The sequence below is a fragment of the Lycorma delicatula genome, chromosome 3 (genome assembly GCF_047948215.1).
Source record: "Lycorma delicatula isolate Av1 chromosome 3, ASM4794821v1, whole genome shotgun sequence".
NCBI classification, from domain to species: domain Eukaryota; kingdom Metazoa; phylum Arthropoda; class Insecta; order Hemiptera; family Fulgoridae; genus Lycorma; species Lycorma delicatula.
The window spans coordinates 106740148-106760723 of NC_134457.1; the positions used below are offsets into that span (position 1 = coordinate 106740148).

The 20576-nt window shown below is 33.6% G+C and overlaps 1 protein-coding gene across 1 annotated transcript in view; it reads right to left on the reverse strand.

Annotated features, from left to right (window-relative positions):
• The window catches only part of LOC142321860 (uncharacterized), a 42190-nt gene extending 21824 nt beyond the window's left edge, over positions 1-20366 (reverse strand). The window contains exons 1-3 of the mRNA XM_075360318.1: positions 20259-20366; positions 11290-11403; positions 9518-9643 (exon numbers count right to left, since the gene is read on the reverse strand). Coding sequence (XP_075216433.1) covers positions 9518-9643; positions 11290-11403; positions 20259-20357 — 339 coding nt within the window. The 5' untranslated portion in view covers positions 20358-20366. The remainder of the gene's footprint in view (positions 1-9517; positions 9644-11289; positions 11404-20258) is intronic.
• Between the last annotated feature and the right edge of the window lie 210 nt (positions 20367-20576).

Consider the following 20576-nt stretch of genomic DNA (forward strand, 5'->3'; position numbering starts at 1 on the left):
GCTGCTTACCTGCTACAATAAAAGTTCCGGATTCGATACCCGGTTAGGATCTGGAAAATTTATAATAGCGCAGTCTCTGATGGCTTCAATAGTCATCAGTTCTAAAGAAAATAACAGAGCCACATCTTTTATGATGCAAATTATAGAAACCACGAATGGTACGTAAGGAGGTAATGATTAGTGTTATTTCTAAATTTCATATCTACCCGACCACCGTATTTCACGGTTAAGCCAGTCTACAATATACAGAGTGTCCCGTATAAAACGCAACCCAACCTTATTTTGGTAGGTATTGAAATAATAAAAAGGCATGTGTAAATGTAAATGTAATTTTTATTATTACCATCCATTACCTTATATTTAGAATAAATATTCGAATCTTCTTGAATACCAGCTTCAATTCTTTATACGGCGTTTCTTGCAACTTTTTTCAAAGTTTGTGGCTGGATATTTAATACAGCTTGTTCGATATTGACTTTCAATCGTTCAAGTGTTCGTGGTTTGTTGCTGTAGGCTTTTTCTTTGAGGTAACCCCATAGAAAAAAATCCGCCGCAGTCAAATCTGGAAATCATGGTGGCCACAAGCCTCGACCGATAACACGATTACCAAAGAATTCCACGACGAAATCAGAAGTTGAACCTGCGTAGTGCGATGTCGCACCGTCATGTTGTAGCCAACAGTGTTTGTCTTCCTCTTCCAAGAGTGCCATCTTGTCTCTAGCAATACACTGAACGTTATGATTGCATTGTTGTTACTATCAGTAGTGTTCTACTGCATCGCCGCGATGTTCATAGGTTGGACGAGTCCATTTCAGTAACGAGTAAGGGAGTAAGCTTGACTTTTGAAATTTCATTGATGAGTGATTGATGGGTTGCGTTTTATATGGGACATCCTGTATTTTATGAATCAATTTGAAAGTGACTGGCACAAAATTCCGGTAGTTAATGTGTCCACAAGGAAGTGAAATATATATATAAAGTTTTGAACTGATGATGGTTTTGGGAACTGACGGATGTGTCGAAATTTTCCGAAAGAAAAATCATGGTACCCAATACAATGGGTAGCTTTGTTATTAAATCTCTCTAAAACTTACCTTGAAATTTACGGATTTCTTTCATAAAATGCTTAGAAATAGACTTCAAAATTTTTCGGGGAAATATGTTAAATTTCTTAATATCTAATTGGGAGTTTAACTATGATTTCTTTATAACACACATTTGTTTTGGATTTCTTACAGATATTTGGTGGTAAAGTGTGTTTATATATATATGTAAAAAAAAAAATAAAAACTACATGGTAAAGAAAACTCGTTAAGTGTAAAAAACAAAGAGGTTGAAGAAAGTAAAATCAATTTTAACCGAAGAGGAACTTTTAACAAGTAAAGTTGTACGAAAATCTAACAGAGTAAAATTTAATTAAAAAGGGTACACAAAAGCACCATAAAGAAGACAACAGTAAAGAGTTCTTTTATAAAAACCCTAGTAGGATTTAAACAAGAACCTAGAAGGATCTAAACTAGGAGAGGCTGTAATTTAGAGTAAAAAACAAAGAGGTAAAAGAAAGTCGAAACAACTTAACCCGAATAGGAACAAGTAAAGTTATAAAAAAACCCAACCAGAGTAAAATTTAATTAAAAAGGGTACACAACTGTTTCTTTTGTCTCATCTTTTTAAAAAGTAATAATAGAATACTAAAAAAAATAATAGATTTCTGCAGAAAGAAAAACAAAATAAATTAATTAGACTGAAGCGATTAAAAAGGTTCTCTAAGACGTAGGACATGTTGAAACATTTTTAAAACAAGATCTGTTTAGAAAGTTAATTTTCAATCACGAGTTGGAAAATAGAAAAAGAAGATGGTCTGGAAAGAAATAGACTGGAGAAGAGAGAGAGAAAATCAGTTAAAACAAAAAAAAAAAAAAATGCTGCAAAAAATTATCATTAACATTGTCCATATTGCCTAACATTATAACAATGACATACCATTAAATGTAGAAAAATGAGATTTTTATAAATGAAACAACCTCATAATAATCTACTTTTTGATGTGAGGCCACCACATTTAAACCCCCATGGCTGGGACACTAAAAAAATTAAACGGAAAAGTTAAGACTATGCAGATTGACAATGTAGATCAGGCAAAGAGGATAGCTTTAATTTAGTTTTAATTATCTAACTGGTACAGGATAAATGCATCTGGTCATAATATAATACAACCAACTGTTCTTACGAAAAGGAATCATGTACATTTTAAATAAAAAAGCAATCCGTTTTTTGTAGAACTTTATTTGATTAAAAAAATAAATAACTTTGAATGTACATATGAAAATATTCAAAAACACAATTTTTAAATAATAAGAGTATATAAATATAGTTTAATCCACTTAAATATTTAAGTGGATGTGAAAGTTTTCATTTCACAGACATATTATAAAATCAGACTATATAATTCTGAAATCTTTTACTTTGTGAACAAAATATTATTTCTTAACATCACATAATAATCGCAATTTATATATTATAATCCGTTCTAAAACTGAAATATAATAAACTAATTTTTTTATTACAATAAAATACTCTATTTCATAAAGAAATTTATTTTATAAAAAATTGAACACATATAAAATTTAATAAAAAATATTATTTTGGAAATAAAGAATAATCTGATCTCAAAAAAATAATAAAGCATCCGGGTGAGGACCCAATACCTGTGTAATTTTTTAAATTATGATTATTAGCTAATTAATCAATGATCTATTACAGACAATATTTGGAAGACAAAAAAAATCCTGCCAGAATGGCCACTCTGCCCCAATTCATCCTTGACACAAAATTTTCAGTGCAATGTCTCTCCTTTCAGTAACCTTTAAAATGTTATAAAACTTGTAGAGAATACAAAGAAGAGAAGAGCACATCAATAAACAAATTGGGAAATATATCAGGGTGGGTTAGAAAGGGAAGATTCTGTGTGGAAAAAATAAATAGTAAAGAAGAGATTTTTTTGCCTTTACAAAAGATCGGGCAAGATTCAAATAGAAATGCTAAATGTAATTGCTGAAATATATTTCTTAAATTATATATCACAAAATTTCTTAAAGAATGTATCAGAATATACCAGTAGCAACAAAGTATGATCTAATCTTAAAGATTCTTAATTTTTTTAGGTGTTAAAAAAAAATGTAATTTTTTTTACATTTTCTGATATTATATATTTTGAAAAATATTTTGGTAAATTTACAAGCATAAATTCAAAATAATTGCAAATTTATACACATTTAACTCATTGCTGTCATCTGGTCATTTTTAACCTGAGAGGTATATTTTTGTTGGCTATGTTACAATGACAGTTGCTACTTCCCTGATTTCATTGTCCACTCTATTCAAGGGTGTTTCAAGGCCAGCTATAGTGCCATGTACAATGAAAACTTATTAGTTTATTTTTTACGAGAGTTCACAATCAAACCGATGATAGTATCAATGTTACTTTTTTTTTGTAATAAAATCGTCATTGTATTTTTTACATTTTTAACAAATTATGAGTTTACTGAGTATAAGTACCTCTTGTGAATGTAGTAAAAGCTTGAATGAAAATGAAATTGAAGATATCTTAATGAACTGATGATCTGTAGGACAGTGAATCTATATTTAGTGAATATGATAGCGATAGTGAATGTGACATAGAAAGTCCTGACAATGTATGTGAAATTAAAAACAAAAACGCGATGAGTGTATCAGATGAATTGTTGAAAAGGAAATTAGACGAAAGTCTGTCTATGAAAAAAATTGTTATAAATGGAGTTCTGAACTAATGTTATTAGGACTCATCTTTCTCAAATAAAAGAAACTGCTAAAAACTTGCATCTCTATTAATTCAATTTATTATTGGGAATTACTGTTTTAATTAGAACATAAAATTACTAAATTATCACTAAAACTACTGCTCCGCAACTTCCTTTGTTAATCACACTGATAATATTGAATTAAAAGCTTTAATGGACTACTGTATTTATTTGGTATATTTAATTCTAGTAAAGAAGATGTGAGGGATCTACAGAAAGTGATGGAACTGGAAGTGTTATATTCAGGGAAACCCATGTCCCTTCAGCGGTTTTTATTTCTGTTAGTTTTAACGGCACTAAAGTACACTCCAGTATACTAGATGGTGACAAAACCGCTCATATTTTCAAATTAATTAAAATGTTAATCTCAAATTGCCGGTCGAATTATTCTCCCACCAAGTATCTAATTGTAGACAAGATGCTTATCAGTTTTCAGGATCTATGCACATTTTGAATGTTCATGAAAAATAAGCCCTGAAAATATGGACACATATTTAAGGAAATCATTTGCCTTAACTCATATGAGACGACGACTTGTAGAATCCAGACTTCCAACATCGCTGACTTTAATATAAGAAATGTATTAAAAATTAAAAAAGGAAAAATCGAACCTGAATTGCTACAGAAAAAACACAGGCGATGTCATATGTGCCCATCAATCAATTACAACAAACATCACAACGTCTGTAGTGAGTGTGAGACCATGTATGCAAGTACAAATAACATCATAAGAAATAGTTGAAATTAGTTATGAATATTAAGATGTCGCTTTAAACTAGAAAGGCAATAAAAATCCTTTTCGCAGAATTTACAAAACTAATTTTTCTCTTTTGTATGAATATTAAGATGTAATTTTAAACTGTCTTTGCGATTAAATGACTTTTGACAAAAGTTACAAATATAATTCTTCTCTTTTGTATGAATATTAAGATGTAATTTTAAACTGCTTTTCTGATTAAATGAATTTTGACAAAAGTTACAAACATAATTATTCTCTTTTGTATGAATATTAAGATGCATTTTTAAACTGGTTTTGTAATTAAATGACTTTTGACAAAAGTTACAAATATGATTATTCTCTTTTGTATGAATATTAAGATGTATTTCTAAATTGCTTTTGCGATTAAATGACTTTTGACAAAAGTTACAAATATAATTCTTCTCTTTTGTATGAATATTAAGATGTAATTTTAAACTGGCTTTCTGATTAAATGACTTTTGACAAAAGTTACAAATATAATTATTCTCTTTTGTATGAATATTAAGATGTATTTCTAAATTGCTTTTGCGATTAAATGACTTTTGACAAAAGTTACAAATATAATTCTTCTCTTTTGTATGAATATTAAGATGTAATTTTAAACTGGCTTTCTGATTAAATGACTTTTGACAAAAGTTACAAATATAATTATTCTCTTTTGTATGAATATTAAGATGGTTTTTTAAACGGTCTTTGCGATAAAATGACTTTTGACAAAAGTTACAAATATAATTCTTCTCATTTGTATGAATATTAAGATGTTTTGTTAAATTGCTTTTGCGAGTAAATGACTTTTGACAAAAGTTACAAACATAATTCTCCTCTTTTGTATGAATATTAAGATGTAATTTTAAACTGTCTTTGCGATTAAATGAGTTTTGACAAAAGTTACAAACGTAATTCTTCTCTTTTGTATGAATATTAAGATGTAATTTTAAACTGCCTTTCCGATTAAATGACTTTTGACAAAAGTTACAAATATAATTATTCTCTTTTGTATGAATATTAAGATGTAATTTTAAACTGGCTTTCTCATTAAATGACTTTTGACAAAAGTTACAAATATAATTATTCTCTTTTGTATGAATATTAAGATGTATTTCTAAATTGCTTTTGCGATTAAATGACTTTTGACAAAAGTTACAAATATAATTCTTCTCTTTTGTATGAATATTAAGATGTTTTTTTAAACTGCTTTTGTCATTAAATGACTTTTGACAAAATGTACAAATATAATTCTTCTCTTTTGTATGAATATTAAGATGGTTTTTTAAACTGCTTTTGTGATTAAATGACTTTTGACAAAATGTACAAATATAATTCTTCTCTTTTGTATGAATGTTAAGATGTTGCTTTAAATTAAAATTACGGTTAAAAACCTTATGGCAGATTTTGCAAACATAATAAATTTTCTCTTTCGTATGAACGTTTAAATGTGATTTTAATTCAGAACTTTGATTAAAAGTCTTCGGACAAATGGTACAAACATAATTCTTCTCTTCGTTATGCTTAATAAGTTGTGTATTTAAATTATTTTCTGGAATAACAGACTTTTGACAAAAGTTAGAATTATTTACACTACTCTTACAATTATTCTTGGTACTTCTTTTGATGGTTAATTTTTCAATAATAACCTGTAAAATTAAACCAACAATTAAAAGGTAATTATGAATTAATACAAAATTATTTCCATTACAATAACATTATTCTATTTTGTAAAAAGTTGCAAAATATGGATAAAAAACTGAATATTTTAAACATATATTCAAAATAAACATCGTTTGGAATATTTTTTAATGATTCACAAGTAAAGTTTAATGTAATAACAAACTTTACTTATCCTACTGCATATCTATACACATAGCTGAAACTTTACAGATTGTCTGGGCTAAAGGTATCCAAAACAAATGGCCTATATTTAGGAAATAAGTCCTAACTTCTTAGTACTCAAATGATAGCATAAATCTCCAAGAATTGTTCAGGGTACTTTTAATAGTCAGTAGAATATGCGTATGATGTGCAGACAAGCTGACTCCAATGCGATTGTAGTCCATCAATATGTGGATCCCACAAAAACCATTCAGTGCATGCTTTAGTTAATGGAGTTTCAATCATGTACATATGTTTAACAGCTTGTACAAACTGAATGGAATATCAATTCTTTTATGTCAAAGTTTAACGTCCTCAAAGGTACAGGGACTTTAAGAGACAGAAATCATCAAAGGTTACAGTTGTGATGAGGCTATGGATCAAGTAAGCTACGCATTCACTGCCCGTCCCATTAACTTTATTAGGCGACCTAGTTATGGACTGCAAATATCTCTTTCTACTGTTCAAAACATTACCATAAGCACTCAGTTTGCAAGAATACAAGTTACAACTCTTATTTATAGTTAGATATCTTATTTAGTGGTGAGACAACTTTTCATTTGTGCAGGATAGTTAAAGACACTCTGTCAAATTTAATGTACTTAAAACCCCATGCAGTAATCAAAAATGAAAGGGACACACCCATAGTCAATGTCTAGTTATGATGAAACAAAAATGGTGTAATCAGACTGATCATTTTCATGGAGCCCACTGTGACAGGGCAGATTTACGTCGACCTGTTTCAGAATTTTCCGGTTCCTCAGATCCTGCCAGATTCATTTCCAACAAAATGGTGCTCCACCACAATTATATTGAGATGTTACCATGTTCCTGAACAACACTTCCCCAGATGTAAGATCTGATGAAGTACGGACTGCATGGCCAGCTAGATCTCTCAGATATCACTCCTCTAACTTTTTTGCTTGAAATTTCATTAAAAGTTGTAACAAAAGAAAGTTTGAGATTTGGACGATTTAAAATAAAAAAATTGAAGGTGTAGGTCTAATAATGAAGCTGATGCTCTTAAACACCTGGCAGGAGTTAGATTATTTTCCAGGCATCTGAAGTGCAACAAAAGGTGCATACACTGAAGTAGACAAATTTACATTAAAACATTGCGAGAGTTGATGTTTATTTAAAAAAAAGTTGCCAAGTTATGTTAACTGGTTCTCTTAATTTTAAGCTGTACTTTTAGACTGGACACTCTGTAGATTATAGTAAAACGTCATATTCTTCTGTACCAATATATGGTATTTTTATAATAAAAAACCAACATCAACAACCCAAGTAAAGAATTACAAAGTAAATGAAATAACATTTTATTTTTTATTCTAAGCACTTTTGCGGGATCCTGCATATCAGTTTTATATAATACAATTAAATAAAATTACATATCCAACATAATAAAAAATTAAAACTACAATCATATATAAAAAACATCATATAATAAAAACATTTATTTAACAAGTTAGTTAAATAAAATAACTACTTCTACAATAAATAACAACTTAAGTTTAAAAAAAATAATAAATAGAATAAATTTACGCTATGTAACCTGGAAAGCCAATTTACATTACTGAGTGGATTTAAATCACGATATTTATAAAAATTATGATTATTTCTTTTTTTTATATAAAAATGTGCTGCCATCTGTTGCTGTCTTTATAATTGTCATCTTAATATTCTGTCTGAAAGTTGATCAAGTTGGAATCTTTTGTATTTATATGTTTAAAATCTCTAAAAAATGTCCAAACTTTGCCTAGTATTGTTTAAATTTAATTTCTTGATTTTTTCACTACATTGAAATTTTAATATTAAAATTAACTATTTACAATATTTTAATTTTTTATTATGTTTGATATGTAATTTTATATAAATATATTATATACAGCTGATGATGCAGGATCCTGTAAAGGTGCTTTTGGAATAAAAAATAAGGTAAGTGTCATTTCATTTACTTTATAATTCTGTACTTGGGTTGTTCAAGTTGAATTTTTTATTAAAAAAATACAACATATATATATATATGATCAAACTGGAAAACATGATTTATAATGTATAATTTTATAATAAACAAAATAAAAATATATAATTTTTTTAATTCTTCTAAATTCGCGTCCTCTTATAACAATATATTAAAAACATTTAAAAAAACTTGTAAATAAATCTGATGAAGTGGTGCGCATGCAAGAAACACTATTATATATATATATTTCCACACAGGGCAAGAAACTTAAAAACCAAACTGAGAGAGCTTGAACTACAGGTATTTGAGTGTTATCTTTTACACTGCTCCTATTAGCACTATTATTGGAGGTGTATATTACTGCTCTAATCTATTATTGTCTGTTGTAAACTATTCATGCTTCAGTGCAATAATTTTCGAGAACAGTGGTTTTCCTTGTCAACACGATTTGTCTAGTGCAATTCTGACTAGACGATTTGTCTAGTTGCAAGTCCTACACTATCAATAACTGGAGGCAAATGTTCATAATAAAAAACTGAAGTCATTGACAACAGTTTGCATCAGGTGACTCTCAATAATATTACTTTAGCATTGATGCATCAGCTGTGCAGGGTGATCACTTCGGATATCTTTTGTCAAAATATGGTAGATATGTTAAGTCTTCCTAATGTAATCACAAAATTAGATTTTATATTATTTTCTTTTCATTTACAGATTTTATGTCACAACCATGTTTAGTCTGTACCAGGTCCACTTTAAACTGCCTACCTGATAAATATTAAAACATGAACACTGAATACAATTAACAACAAATCACCCAAATCTTACTAAAATGTCAACTCCATCAACAGGTTAAAATTCACATATTTCAGTCATCAATGAATTTCAAAAACACACTTTGCTCTCACACATTGACCATTTATCATTCACAAACATCTCAATAAATCGATATTAATTAAAATGAACTAAATACAGTTACAAACATTTTTTTTTAAAACGAACACATTGAAATATATAGACAGTAATGAAATTAACAAATCATGTTTGTTACAATAGCCAATAGTTACAATAGCTAATACTTACACGACATGGATAAAATACCATCCCATCTTTTGTCTTCACTGTGTGAAAATCTTTTATTCGAAGTTCATTGCTTTTCATATTAAGATTAACCAGTGGTGAAGCATCATTCAATAAGATCTCAGATTCCTTTAAAAAAAAGATAAAGAAATCATATTACAAACTAATTAATTTCCAATAAATGTTTTTTTTTTTTTTGTTTCTGACTGGAACTTAGTAATAATACCACTTATATACAAATCACATATCCTAAAAATAAATATTTTTGGTAGTAAATACCATTAAAATCTATCTTGCTAAAAATTTTAGAAAAATCCAAATATTATATGACAAAATTAGGCCAAAAAAGAACAAAACTGATTTAATTTTATTTTTATATGAATTTACTATTAATAGAATATTACAATTGTTATTTATATATATATATATTATACACTTTATTTTCTCAAAGTGTATGTTGCAAAAAATAACAAAATTGCAAACACATTAATCACAAATTTAATTCTGAGAAAACTGATTTTATAAGTCAATTTAAAACAAATATGGCGGTTGTTCAGGAAGGTTTTGAAGAATTTTTTTTTAACTTTGAACCTAATTCTCTTGCAATTTGATTCATTTACCCAGATTTTCAAACTCTTTTTATATTATCAGTATGATGTGATTTGTCCAACTCTGCGAAATAAGCAGTTCCCTCACCTTTGCATAATTAGAAATGAATCTTTGTCCAATGAGCCATTTCTTAAGATTTGGGAGGAGGAAGTAATAGAAAAAAGAGGAAGTAAAAGAAAAGATATAAAAAACAAATAATCATTTAAAGATAGATTTAATGAAGATTTTAAATCATTTAAAAATAGAATTTTCTCGAATAGGTTTCTCGAATGTTGCTGACAATTTTATAATAATTTTGTATATTATTTAGTTTTAAACTATTATTTAGTTTAGAAGATAATTTGGAAATAGTTGAAAAAATTATATATATATATATATATATATATATATATATATATATTCAAAAACGTGAATTCAGCCTTATAAATCTGCAAACAGAATTTGATTGAGACACTTTTATTAAAATTAAGTTTGTATCCAAAGATAAGATATGATAAATTAATAATTATTGTAATACTTTTTCATTATTGACTGAACAAATATTTGTTAAAAATAAAAAATCCATAAAAACATTTTGAATATTTTTAGAAGTTTAAAATTTGTTTTATTAATTTTTATTTTAAACAAACAATTTTTACACAATGTAAAAAGCTAATGGTTATTATATAAATTGTGAATAGTTAAAGAATTTATAAAAGTTATCACTGAGAATGAGCATAGGCCTGAAAGCAAATTGAAGTAAGAAATTAGAGGCAAGAGTGTTTCTCTAATTCCGTGCTTTACAGAGGCTGAAAGAATATTATATCGTACATATAGACATTTATGTACAGAGAGAAAAAAATGGACTATAAAAAGTTTAACCTGCTAAATAATTAATATATACGAGTTCACAAATCACGAGAAGATCCTCTAATTCTCTCTCTGTGTTTAACTTATAATTTCAATTTTTCCAAATAAATCTTCACTTCAATAGGGATTTTTTTTTTATCGATCTTAATTATACTGGTTTTTTTAATTTAACTTTTTTCAATTCATTTAGCAAAAACATATATGTATTAAAACTTATTAAAGTAAATTTTTACCAAATTATCCAGATCTGGCCTTGCAAAGGTTCATCTGGACAATTGGTGTTTTCACTGTATGCAGAATCTAATATCCTTACTTACCACTTCATTTTTAACTTCTAAATTTTCTGTCTTATTCAAGTTGGTGTCTTCAATTGCTAAATGATCTTTTTCGATATAAAGTAGTTCCTCTTTCAGCTGTAGTAAATCTACTTGCTGTAATAAAAAACAAAAAAATGAAACATATTAACAATATTGTTGATACTCATGTACCAAAAATATTTATAAAAAATGTAATTTTTGAAGCAGTTCTCTACTGAGAATTTACACAATTATTAATGAGAAAAACTTCCATAAGCTTCAAAAACAACATAGATCTACCTTATTATTAAGATATATTTAAGAACAAAATATTTGTAATACTCTTAGTCAAGATTTATTTTTTAATTATACTGTTAAGGTTGACGAATCTTTATCTAATGATTCCAAAGGTTTTTAAAATAAGCTAACAAAAACAATGATAAATCTATTTTAGGTGGCCACGAAGGCGGAGCGAATGTTCTCAACACTGATGAGGCTATTGGCCAATGTTGCAGGTCCCAGGGCATCTAAGCGCAGGATATTAGCGTCTACGGTGGTGTTGGATATATAGCCGATACTACTGCTATCACATACAATATTGTATGTGATGGCGGTAAGGTGGGAGGCCTTCAGACTGAACAGCAAGTATAGGAAGTTGGCTATCAGGGTAGCCCAATTATATAGGACAGTTTCCTTGGATGCTTCACTAGTGGTGGTGTCAATGCCACCATTTGACCTCATAGCCAAGGAAAAAAGGGATAGGATCACAGAAGGCAAGGACCCGTATGTTTATTGAATAGCAGGAGGTGGAAGAAGTAGAGTAGAGTTGTGGACGGCACCGAGTGCAGACGTGTTTCCTAGCTCCGCGATATTTTACTTTTTGATTGGGTTTTTTTGATTTTTTACTGGATACGGACATCGGAAATTATAGTGGTATGGTTAATGGACACAAGTGCAAAGTTTTTTGAGTTTCGGTTTTTTTTTTTTTTTTGAAAATACAAAATTTTGAGGAAAGTGTAGAGAACTTTTAGTGCTACAGCCCTTTTGGACAACGGTTAAGAACCGAAGGGGTGTGGGATTGTAAGTAAATACAACTACACGGACAGAGTGAGTTAAAAAGTACTTTGAATAAGTTTTTCTTTTTTAAGTGTTTAAGTATATACATTTAACTTACATAGAGACAAATTTTGCAAATCAAGCGACAAGCTCTGGCTTGTTCGTGACGTCATTGAAATACAAGTAAACAAGGACTTGTAAAATTTTCAGAAGTTTTACTGTGTACTAGTAGAAATTTTTCTAAGTGTTTGCGATACTTTACACGGGCAAACTCCTATCCTCCATATCTCCTATAGTTTTTACCATAGAACCAAAATTCCCAAATATCTATCCGAAACCAAAGATTTCTGACCTTCTGACCGCCCCTCATATTTTGACCCCCCCCCAAAATTTTTGACCCCGGATTTGGACACATACATTTTACTTCCCCCCCAAATTTTTTTGGGGGCACCCGCCCGCATGGGGTATCATAGGACTCGGAATCAACCCCTGATTTCGAATCCGAAGCTCGCTTCCAATAGAAAATAAGGCCTCTCCAGAGGACATTACAGGATTAAATCAAGGAAAAGCAAAGTGGAAGACAGTAGAGGGGAGAACCGCCAAGCGGCCTAGAGCAGGCTCATCAGAAGAAGAGGAGGCCCCCCTTAATTTGAAGGAGGTTACGTACAGGCTGGGTAATGCACTATTACAGCTTAGGCAACTAACTGGCAAGGCCAGTGTAACGGCAATCAAGGCTCATGAGAGGGAGCTGACAGAAATTTATAAAGATTTACAACGAATAAATGATGAGACTCCAGACACAGTTGACCAAAGTACGCAAACCGAAAGTCATGGCAGGAACGAGATGTCAGATATTCTATATTCTAGATGTAGAGATGACAGATGAACAACTGATAGACAGATTACCCACACGATGGTCAACCTGGGCAATGAACAGGCTGACCCAGGAGAAAGATCTAAGACCAGGAGATGACAGCTGTTTTTTCATCGATTTGAATGGATTAAAGCCATCCAGCCGGTATGCTGGGACGGCACCTGGGGCAATGATCTTACAAGACTGCACCATCCTCGAAGATGGAAAGATCACAAATACCGGAATTAGGTACACGGTAATCTATGACTCTAGAGAAGGAGATATTATAATCTCATATTATAAAGGCCTTACCAAGAGCTGTAGGTAAGCTGGAGTCAGCTGTCTTTGTGGTTCCCAGTGGTGTAGCGGGCATCATAGTGAGAAAAATAGTAATATACATGATGAGGAAGGGTAAGACCTTGCTGAGGATGTTACTCCCCAGCCTGAGCGAACAAGGGAGGGCAAGGTCGAGGTCGGTATCAACAAGAAAGGGAACCCCCCTGGTCGTTGGAAGTAAAACGGTCGTAGTAAGGGCCCCCGGTAAATCTTATGCCGATCTGTTGAAAACCATGAAAGAAAAGGTTAAGGTTGAGGAGGCTGGCGAAATACTGTCAATTAAACAGGGAAGGGATCAACAACTAGAGGTCTGAATTAGTGGGGCGCAGAAGGCGGGGGAGTTTTCCTCCCTGCTGAAGAACAGAGCAGAGGATCTCCAGGTGGATATAAGAACAAAAGGAGACCGCAGAACAGTCGTTCATGTAAAAGACATGCTAGGCGACACTACTGAGCGAGAGGTCAGGGAAGCGGTAGAGAAGGTACTAGGACAAGGAGAAAACTTTCAAGTCACATCACTAAGGGAGGCATTTGGAAACACAAAAAATGCCACGGTGGTCACAAGTCAAAGGAATGCAACGAAATTAATTGCAGCAAGGCTGAGAGTAGGGTGGGTGAGTTGCAGGGCCTACATCCGGACGGATATAGAGAAATGTTATCGATGTTGGGATGTCGGTCACAGCAGAAGAGTGCAGAGGCCAGGACCGTTCAAACCTCTGCTTCAACTGTGGTAAACCCGGCCATGTAATTAAAGATTGCAAGGAGGCGACCATATGCCTGGACTGTGGAGCCACTTCACATAGGACCGGCAACCCGTGCTGTAACAAAGGTCATGACTAAAGTAATACTAGTTAATAATAACAGGAGCCTACTCTCTAGTGATTTGAGCATAGAAATAGCAGCTAGATATGAAGCGGACTTCCTGGTGGCCACCGAACCTAATGTGTATTCGGCGGCCAGAGAACAGTGGCTGACCGATGGGAATGGTGATGTGGCAATTAGAAAGATCGTTGGAAATGTGGATTATGATCTGTATGGTAGAGGTGACGGACTCATTGCTGTTGAAGTAAGCGATAAGATTATAATAGGTGTATATATCAGCCCTAACTGCAGCAGGGAATCTCTTAAGAACAGACTCCTTGACCTCCAACAAGTCATTATACGAGCTCGGAAGAGAATTGTAGTCCTTGGAGACTTTAACTGCAGGACTGTTCTAGCTGGAGCGGTCTCCTCGAACGCTAGAGGAAAACTCCTGGAGGAATTGCTGGCAGCGACAGGAATGACATGTATTAATGACGGAACAGCCACCTACCAAGCAAGAGGGCATCAATCGGTCCTGGATTTAGTTATAATTGATGGAAGGATGCGCACTGATGCAGCTGATTTCATGGTTCTTAATGACGAAACAGCCAGCGATCACAGAGCCATCTTTGTTAACTTCAGAGAGCAACGGCCAGAAATAAGACAGATAAATAACAATATCAGACTGTCTGATCAACACATATATAGAGTGGCTAATAATGCGGCAAATAGAATTAGAAATAGTACTCAGATAACACCTGAAATATTCCAAAATATAGTTAAAGAAGAGATGGCGAACATACCGAGGAGAAATAATATTAAACATAATATGGTCTACTGGTGGTCCAGGGAGATAGAGGAACAGCGTAGAATTATGCAAAGACACAAGAGGACGGCCCAGAGGTTGCGAGCTAGAGTTGGTTCGGAAATAGGATGTAACATTGCGACAGAGCAATATAGGCAAGCGAGAAAGACGCTTAACTTCCTCATAAAGCAAGCCAAAAGAAGGAAATGGTTAGAACTATGCGAGGAGTTGAATGCTGATCCGTGGGGAAAGGCTTTCAAAATTATAACCTAGCGGCTTGGGAGACAAGCTCCGACACTGAATGAAGAAACGGCTGCGTTGCAGATCAGAAAGTTATTCCCCAGAACGGAGGAGCAATATAATAGAGAGGTGATAGAATGCCAGGGAGGAAGATTTACACAAAAAGAGGTCATGGAAGCTATAAATAAATTAAAAAATAAGAAAAGCCCCGGCCCAGATGGCATCCCAGCGGCCATCATTAAGATAATAGCTAGAATCGTACCTTGGGAAATAGTCGATGTAGCCAGCTACGGCCTACAAAATAGAAGCTTCCCTGAATGCTGGAAGGAAGCAAGAACAGTCTTCCTCCCAAAGGCAGGACAAATTCAAGAGAACACAGCATATAGACCGATTACGCTCATAAATAATATGGGAAAAGTAGTTGAAAGGTTGTTAGAAAATAGACTTAGAGAGGAAATAGAGGAAAAACAATGTCTACATCCGGAACAATACGGATTTAGAAAGGGATGGTCCACGGTGACCGCAGTCGAGAAGGTAAAAAACTGGGCATTAAATTGCAGAAGCGGTACATGGAGGACTAGAAAAATCCCCATGATCATAATGCTTGATGTTAGAAACGCATTTGGTACGGTCCCCTGGACAGCCATCATTGAGGCGCTTCAAGCCATGCGAATAAGTAAATACTTAGTAAATCAGATAGATCAATATCTGCAAAATAGGTTCATAGAGGTCAAAACCCTAGAAAGGAAAGCCATATTTCAGGTATTCGGAGGGGTGCCGCAGGGTTCTGTCCTTGGCCCAACCTTATGGAATGTTTTCTATGATAAAATCTTCAGGCTGAACTACCCGAAGGGGTATCGATAGTAGGATACGCGGATGATATCTCAATATTAGTAGAAGACAGAGATATAAATGAACTGGAGAACAAGGCAAACCAAGCCCTTAGAACAATAGATGAATGGATGGAGGATAACAAATTAGAAATAGCTCCTAATAAATCCTGTTACCTGGTCCTCTCGGGTAGAAGACCATTAAGAAGTGTGAATCTAAATATCAGAGAACAGAGAATCGATGAAGTAAAAGAAACAAAATACTTGGGGGTACTTCTGGACAAACGTTTAAGGTTCAGCAAGCATATTGATATGATTTGTGGGAGAGTTACTCCTGCTGTAAAGGGATTAAGAGGATTATTTCAAAACCACGGCTCACCTAAAATGGTTATTCGAAGATTGATAACCGCGGCTATCACTTCGGCGGTACTGTATGCGGCTCCCATATGGGGGGCGGAAATGAACATACAGCGAAATAAAAAGAAGTTGAGAAGTGTCCATAGACTGGCATTGCTGCGTGTAGCTGCTAGTTACTGTACGGTATCGTATTACGCGCTGTGCGTACTGACCGGGGTCCTACACATAGACCTTCAGATAAAAGCCAGAACCCTCAGACACAGCGGTATGTCGAAAGAAGAGATGGAAGGGATTATAGAACAAGAATGGCAAGAAGAGTGGGCAGGGTCCAGAGTGGGAGAATGGACCAGACGCCTAATCCCTAATATTAAAACCTGGAATAACAATAGACTCGGAGATGTCAATTTTTACATGACACAATTACTGTCGGGGCACGGCTCTTTCGGTCAGTATCTGTATAGGATGGGAAAAGAGCCACCCCGCAGTGCATCTATTGTCCAGAGAACGACGATGCCGAACATACGTTGTTCATATGTCCAAGATGGGCCGTTAACAGAGGTCAAATAGTAATTAATGGTCTTACACCAGAAAATCTCATAAACCGCTTGGGGTACAACAATGAGAACTGGGAATGGTTCCGCAGGTTCGCCGGGGAGGTCCTGCGGGCCAAAGAGGATGAAGACAGAAGAATGGGAGTATAAACAGTAGGGTAGGGCGGACAGTCACTCCATGGAGGGCCTGTACGCCTTGGTGTGCGGGTACCTGAGAAGGGGGTGAACTCCAGGGGAGTTTGAGTTTGGGTTAAAATAAAAGACCAAGTCCCGGTCGGCGGGGTCGTTCCTGCGGGAGCCTAGGCTCTTTGTGGGGTCAGCGCTGTCGATTAGAGGCCAAAGGCGTAAAGACCGAGTACCGGTTCCCTGCTGAGGCGCTGGGGGACGGCATAGCCGGACATTGGCTCTAAAGCGAGGGATTAGAGGCAGGCAATGTAAAACAAAAGATCCGAGACCGGGGAGGCCAACCTGCCGTGCCGGACGTATAGCCGGCGGGTGGGGGACGCCTCCTTGAGAGTAAAAGGACACTCTCCCCGACTGAGTATACTTAATTGGATATCCAATCGGGGATAGTAGGAAAAAAAAAAGGAGGTGGAAGAATCCAAAAGGACATTAGAGCTATATTTTGATCCCAGAAGTAGCTGCTGTATTGGTCAATAGACCAAGGGTCATTTGGGTTCTACGTCTGCAGGATTGGAAGGAGGTGTACAGATCAATGTCAGTATTGTGAAGAAACTAACACATTGGAGCACATCTTTTTCATGTGTCCCAGGTGGAAGGAAGAATTGGCATGTGATGGTTTGGACTCGCTTGGGGGGTCATGCAGTTGATGCTCTTGTTCGGTGAGAGTTGGACCATGTGTTCACAGTGGTTTCTGGTGGAGCGCTCCACCAGAAACTACTAAAGGAAGAAGATGAGGTGAGCAGCAAAGATGTCAGTTGAGGGTAGTGCTGGGCACCAGTCTTTGGGGGCAGGTGACAGGTGTGCCTAGACACTGCCATCAGCAATGGCTCCCATGAAATGCATTCCTGCCATCAAAGGCTAGCATAGCTGTGTGGAGTTAAGAATCTACTTGTATAGTAAATATTGAGTTGTAAATATCATGTGAATGTAGTGTGTAAATATTTTTATGAATGTGAGGTGTACATGTGATGCACGTAGTGCTGAAGTTGAGCCTTTACAGCAGTTCCAGTACCACATTGCCTGAGGGAATGGGCTTTTAGCGAGTCCACTGCAGTAGGCGGTGAACCTCACACCCAGTATGTACAGGCTACTGAGCGTTTGGTTTAGGCATGTTTTCCCACTTCCGATGTAAAACAAAAAAAAAAAACACTAGTTTCTATTTTTTTATGTACTTATGATTTTGCATTCATGGGTCTCATGCCTCTCTATTAAATTAAATATAAATAAATAAATTAAAAAATTTACCTCTTGCAAAAATTTAAAAACTTACCAAATACAATTACCCAGCCTTTGCTTGAGAATAAAAATGGAAAATTAGGCCTTAACAACAAAGACAATTGCAAAAATATACGAAGTACTTCAAAAAATTATTAAACTGCCATGAACCAGCAGTAAGATTTCATTTCCAAAATCCAACATGAACTAATTATGCAGACACCACCCATCTGCACAGATTACAGTGACAGGCCTTAACTGTCCATTTCACGACTCTAATAACATGACATCTATTACATTGATTGTGTCTAGCGGGTCAGTTACTGCTGCATACTTCTCATACTAAGCGGCCGATATGATGTTATACCATCAGGTAGTTTACCTAGTTTGATTGGTTTCAGCTATTTTCCATACATCGAGAAAATATTCAATGTTGAGAATGGATGTACAGTAATAATAATTATAATCGCTGAACAAGAACTTTACGATGAGTGAAGTTAGCATTGTAGATAATTTATGAATTAGATAGTATGCAAACAATGAAGATATTGGATTTTAAAGTTTAATGATAAGAAAATTAGAATTTATTTTGCAAAAGCAGCAAAATTTATTTGTTCTGAATGAATACATAAAAATGTTAAAAACATCTATTCATATGTTAAAAACAGCTGCTGGGTTGTGTATGAGATTTTTCACTCATTTTCTTATTTCTGCATGCCAGCAATCTGTTAATTTTTTTCAAATTAAAAATCTTTTTGGGTGAAATTAAAATTAATTTAATATATATTCTTAGAATTAAGCTTCACTTTAACAAAGCAGTACTTGCTGATAATACTTCCTATCTCTATCTATACTATTATATAAAGAGGCAGAGGGTTTTCGTTTGTTTGGGATAAACAAAAAAACTCCTTAATCACTTTCAACCAAATTTTTACCCACATTTCTCAGCATAACTGAGAAGGTTTTTAGATAAGTTTTCAATCTCAAAAAAAAAAAATGAGTATATATCTGTAGTAGTGGAGATTTTCCGGTTGAAGCACAATCTTTAATGAACTGTGAGTCATCACTGTGTGAGGTGAGGTTGAACTGAATGCATCATATCAGTCGACTGAAAATATTACAAAAATAATGAGTAATATTAAATTTTGAACAATTTCTTTCTGTTTAACAATAATGACCTTCCCTTGGGGTATGCATGTGAGGCTAGAATGGTGAGGTATACGAACACCTCATGGGAGGCTAGCCCAATCATTACTATGAACTATTAACAAACGGGGTGCCCCTGGACCACTTTTTTGGAGGTGCTCTTATATCAGAAAACAATCACCCGATTTTGAAAATTCAAACTGGGAATATATATATAGTTTGTCTGTTTGCTCGTGCATCATGTGAGAGGAAGCTGACTGATTACTTTCAAATTTCAGAATACATATGTGTTACCCCAGAGAAGGTTTTAAGCCATTAACCGAGGCCCTAGCTCCCTTGAACATTGAGATATTAAAAATATTCATTATTTCTTCACTCCCAAGATGGGTGAAGTTGTGAATTAAAGAAATTCATCAAGGAAAAGATAGATTTATTCTTCTACTTCACTACTGAATATTTCTGCCGCCATTGCAAAGAAATAAGTTATGAATTTTTCATTGTCAAATGCGTGTGTACTTTAGTTACTCCTATTACCTATATTTCATAATTTAGTTTCTTTTTCAGGGTTCTGTCCAACCTCATCATGTATGTTACAATATCCAATAATCATAAATACTTACATGACATGGATAAAATTCCTTCTCTTCTTCTGCCTTTATAGTGTGTACATCATTAATTTTAAGATTAATCCGAGGTGGAATGTCATCATTTAATGACATCTCAGATTTCTATAAAAATAAGATGAAAAAAACCTTACAAAAATGTTGAAATTAATTAATATTCAATAAAATATCTTTTTTTATTCTGACAAACTTAAATATACCATTGTAAATTAAAAAAATATTAAAAAAAAGGTCTTTCAACCCATCAAAGACAGAAAAGAAGACACAAATTATTTAACCCCTTCATAGTTTTTGATGAAATAACTCATCAAATAA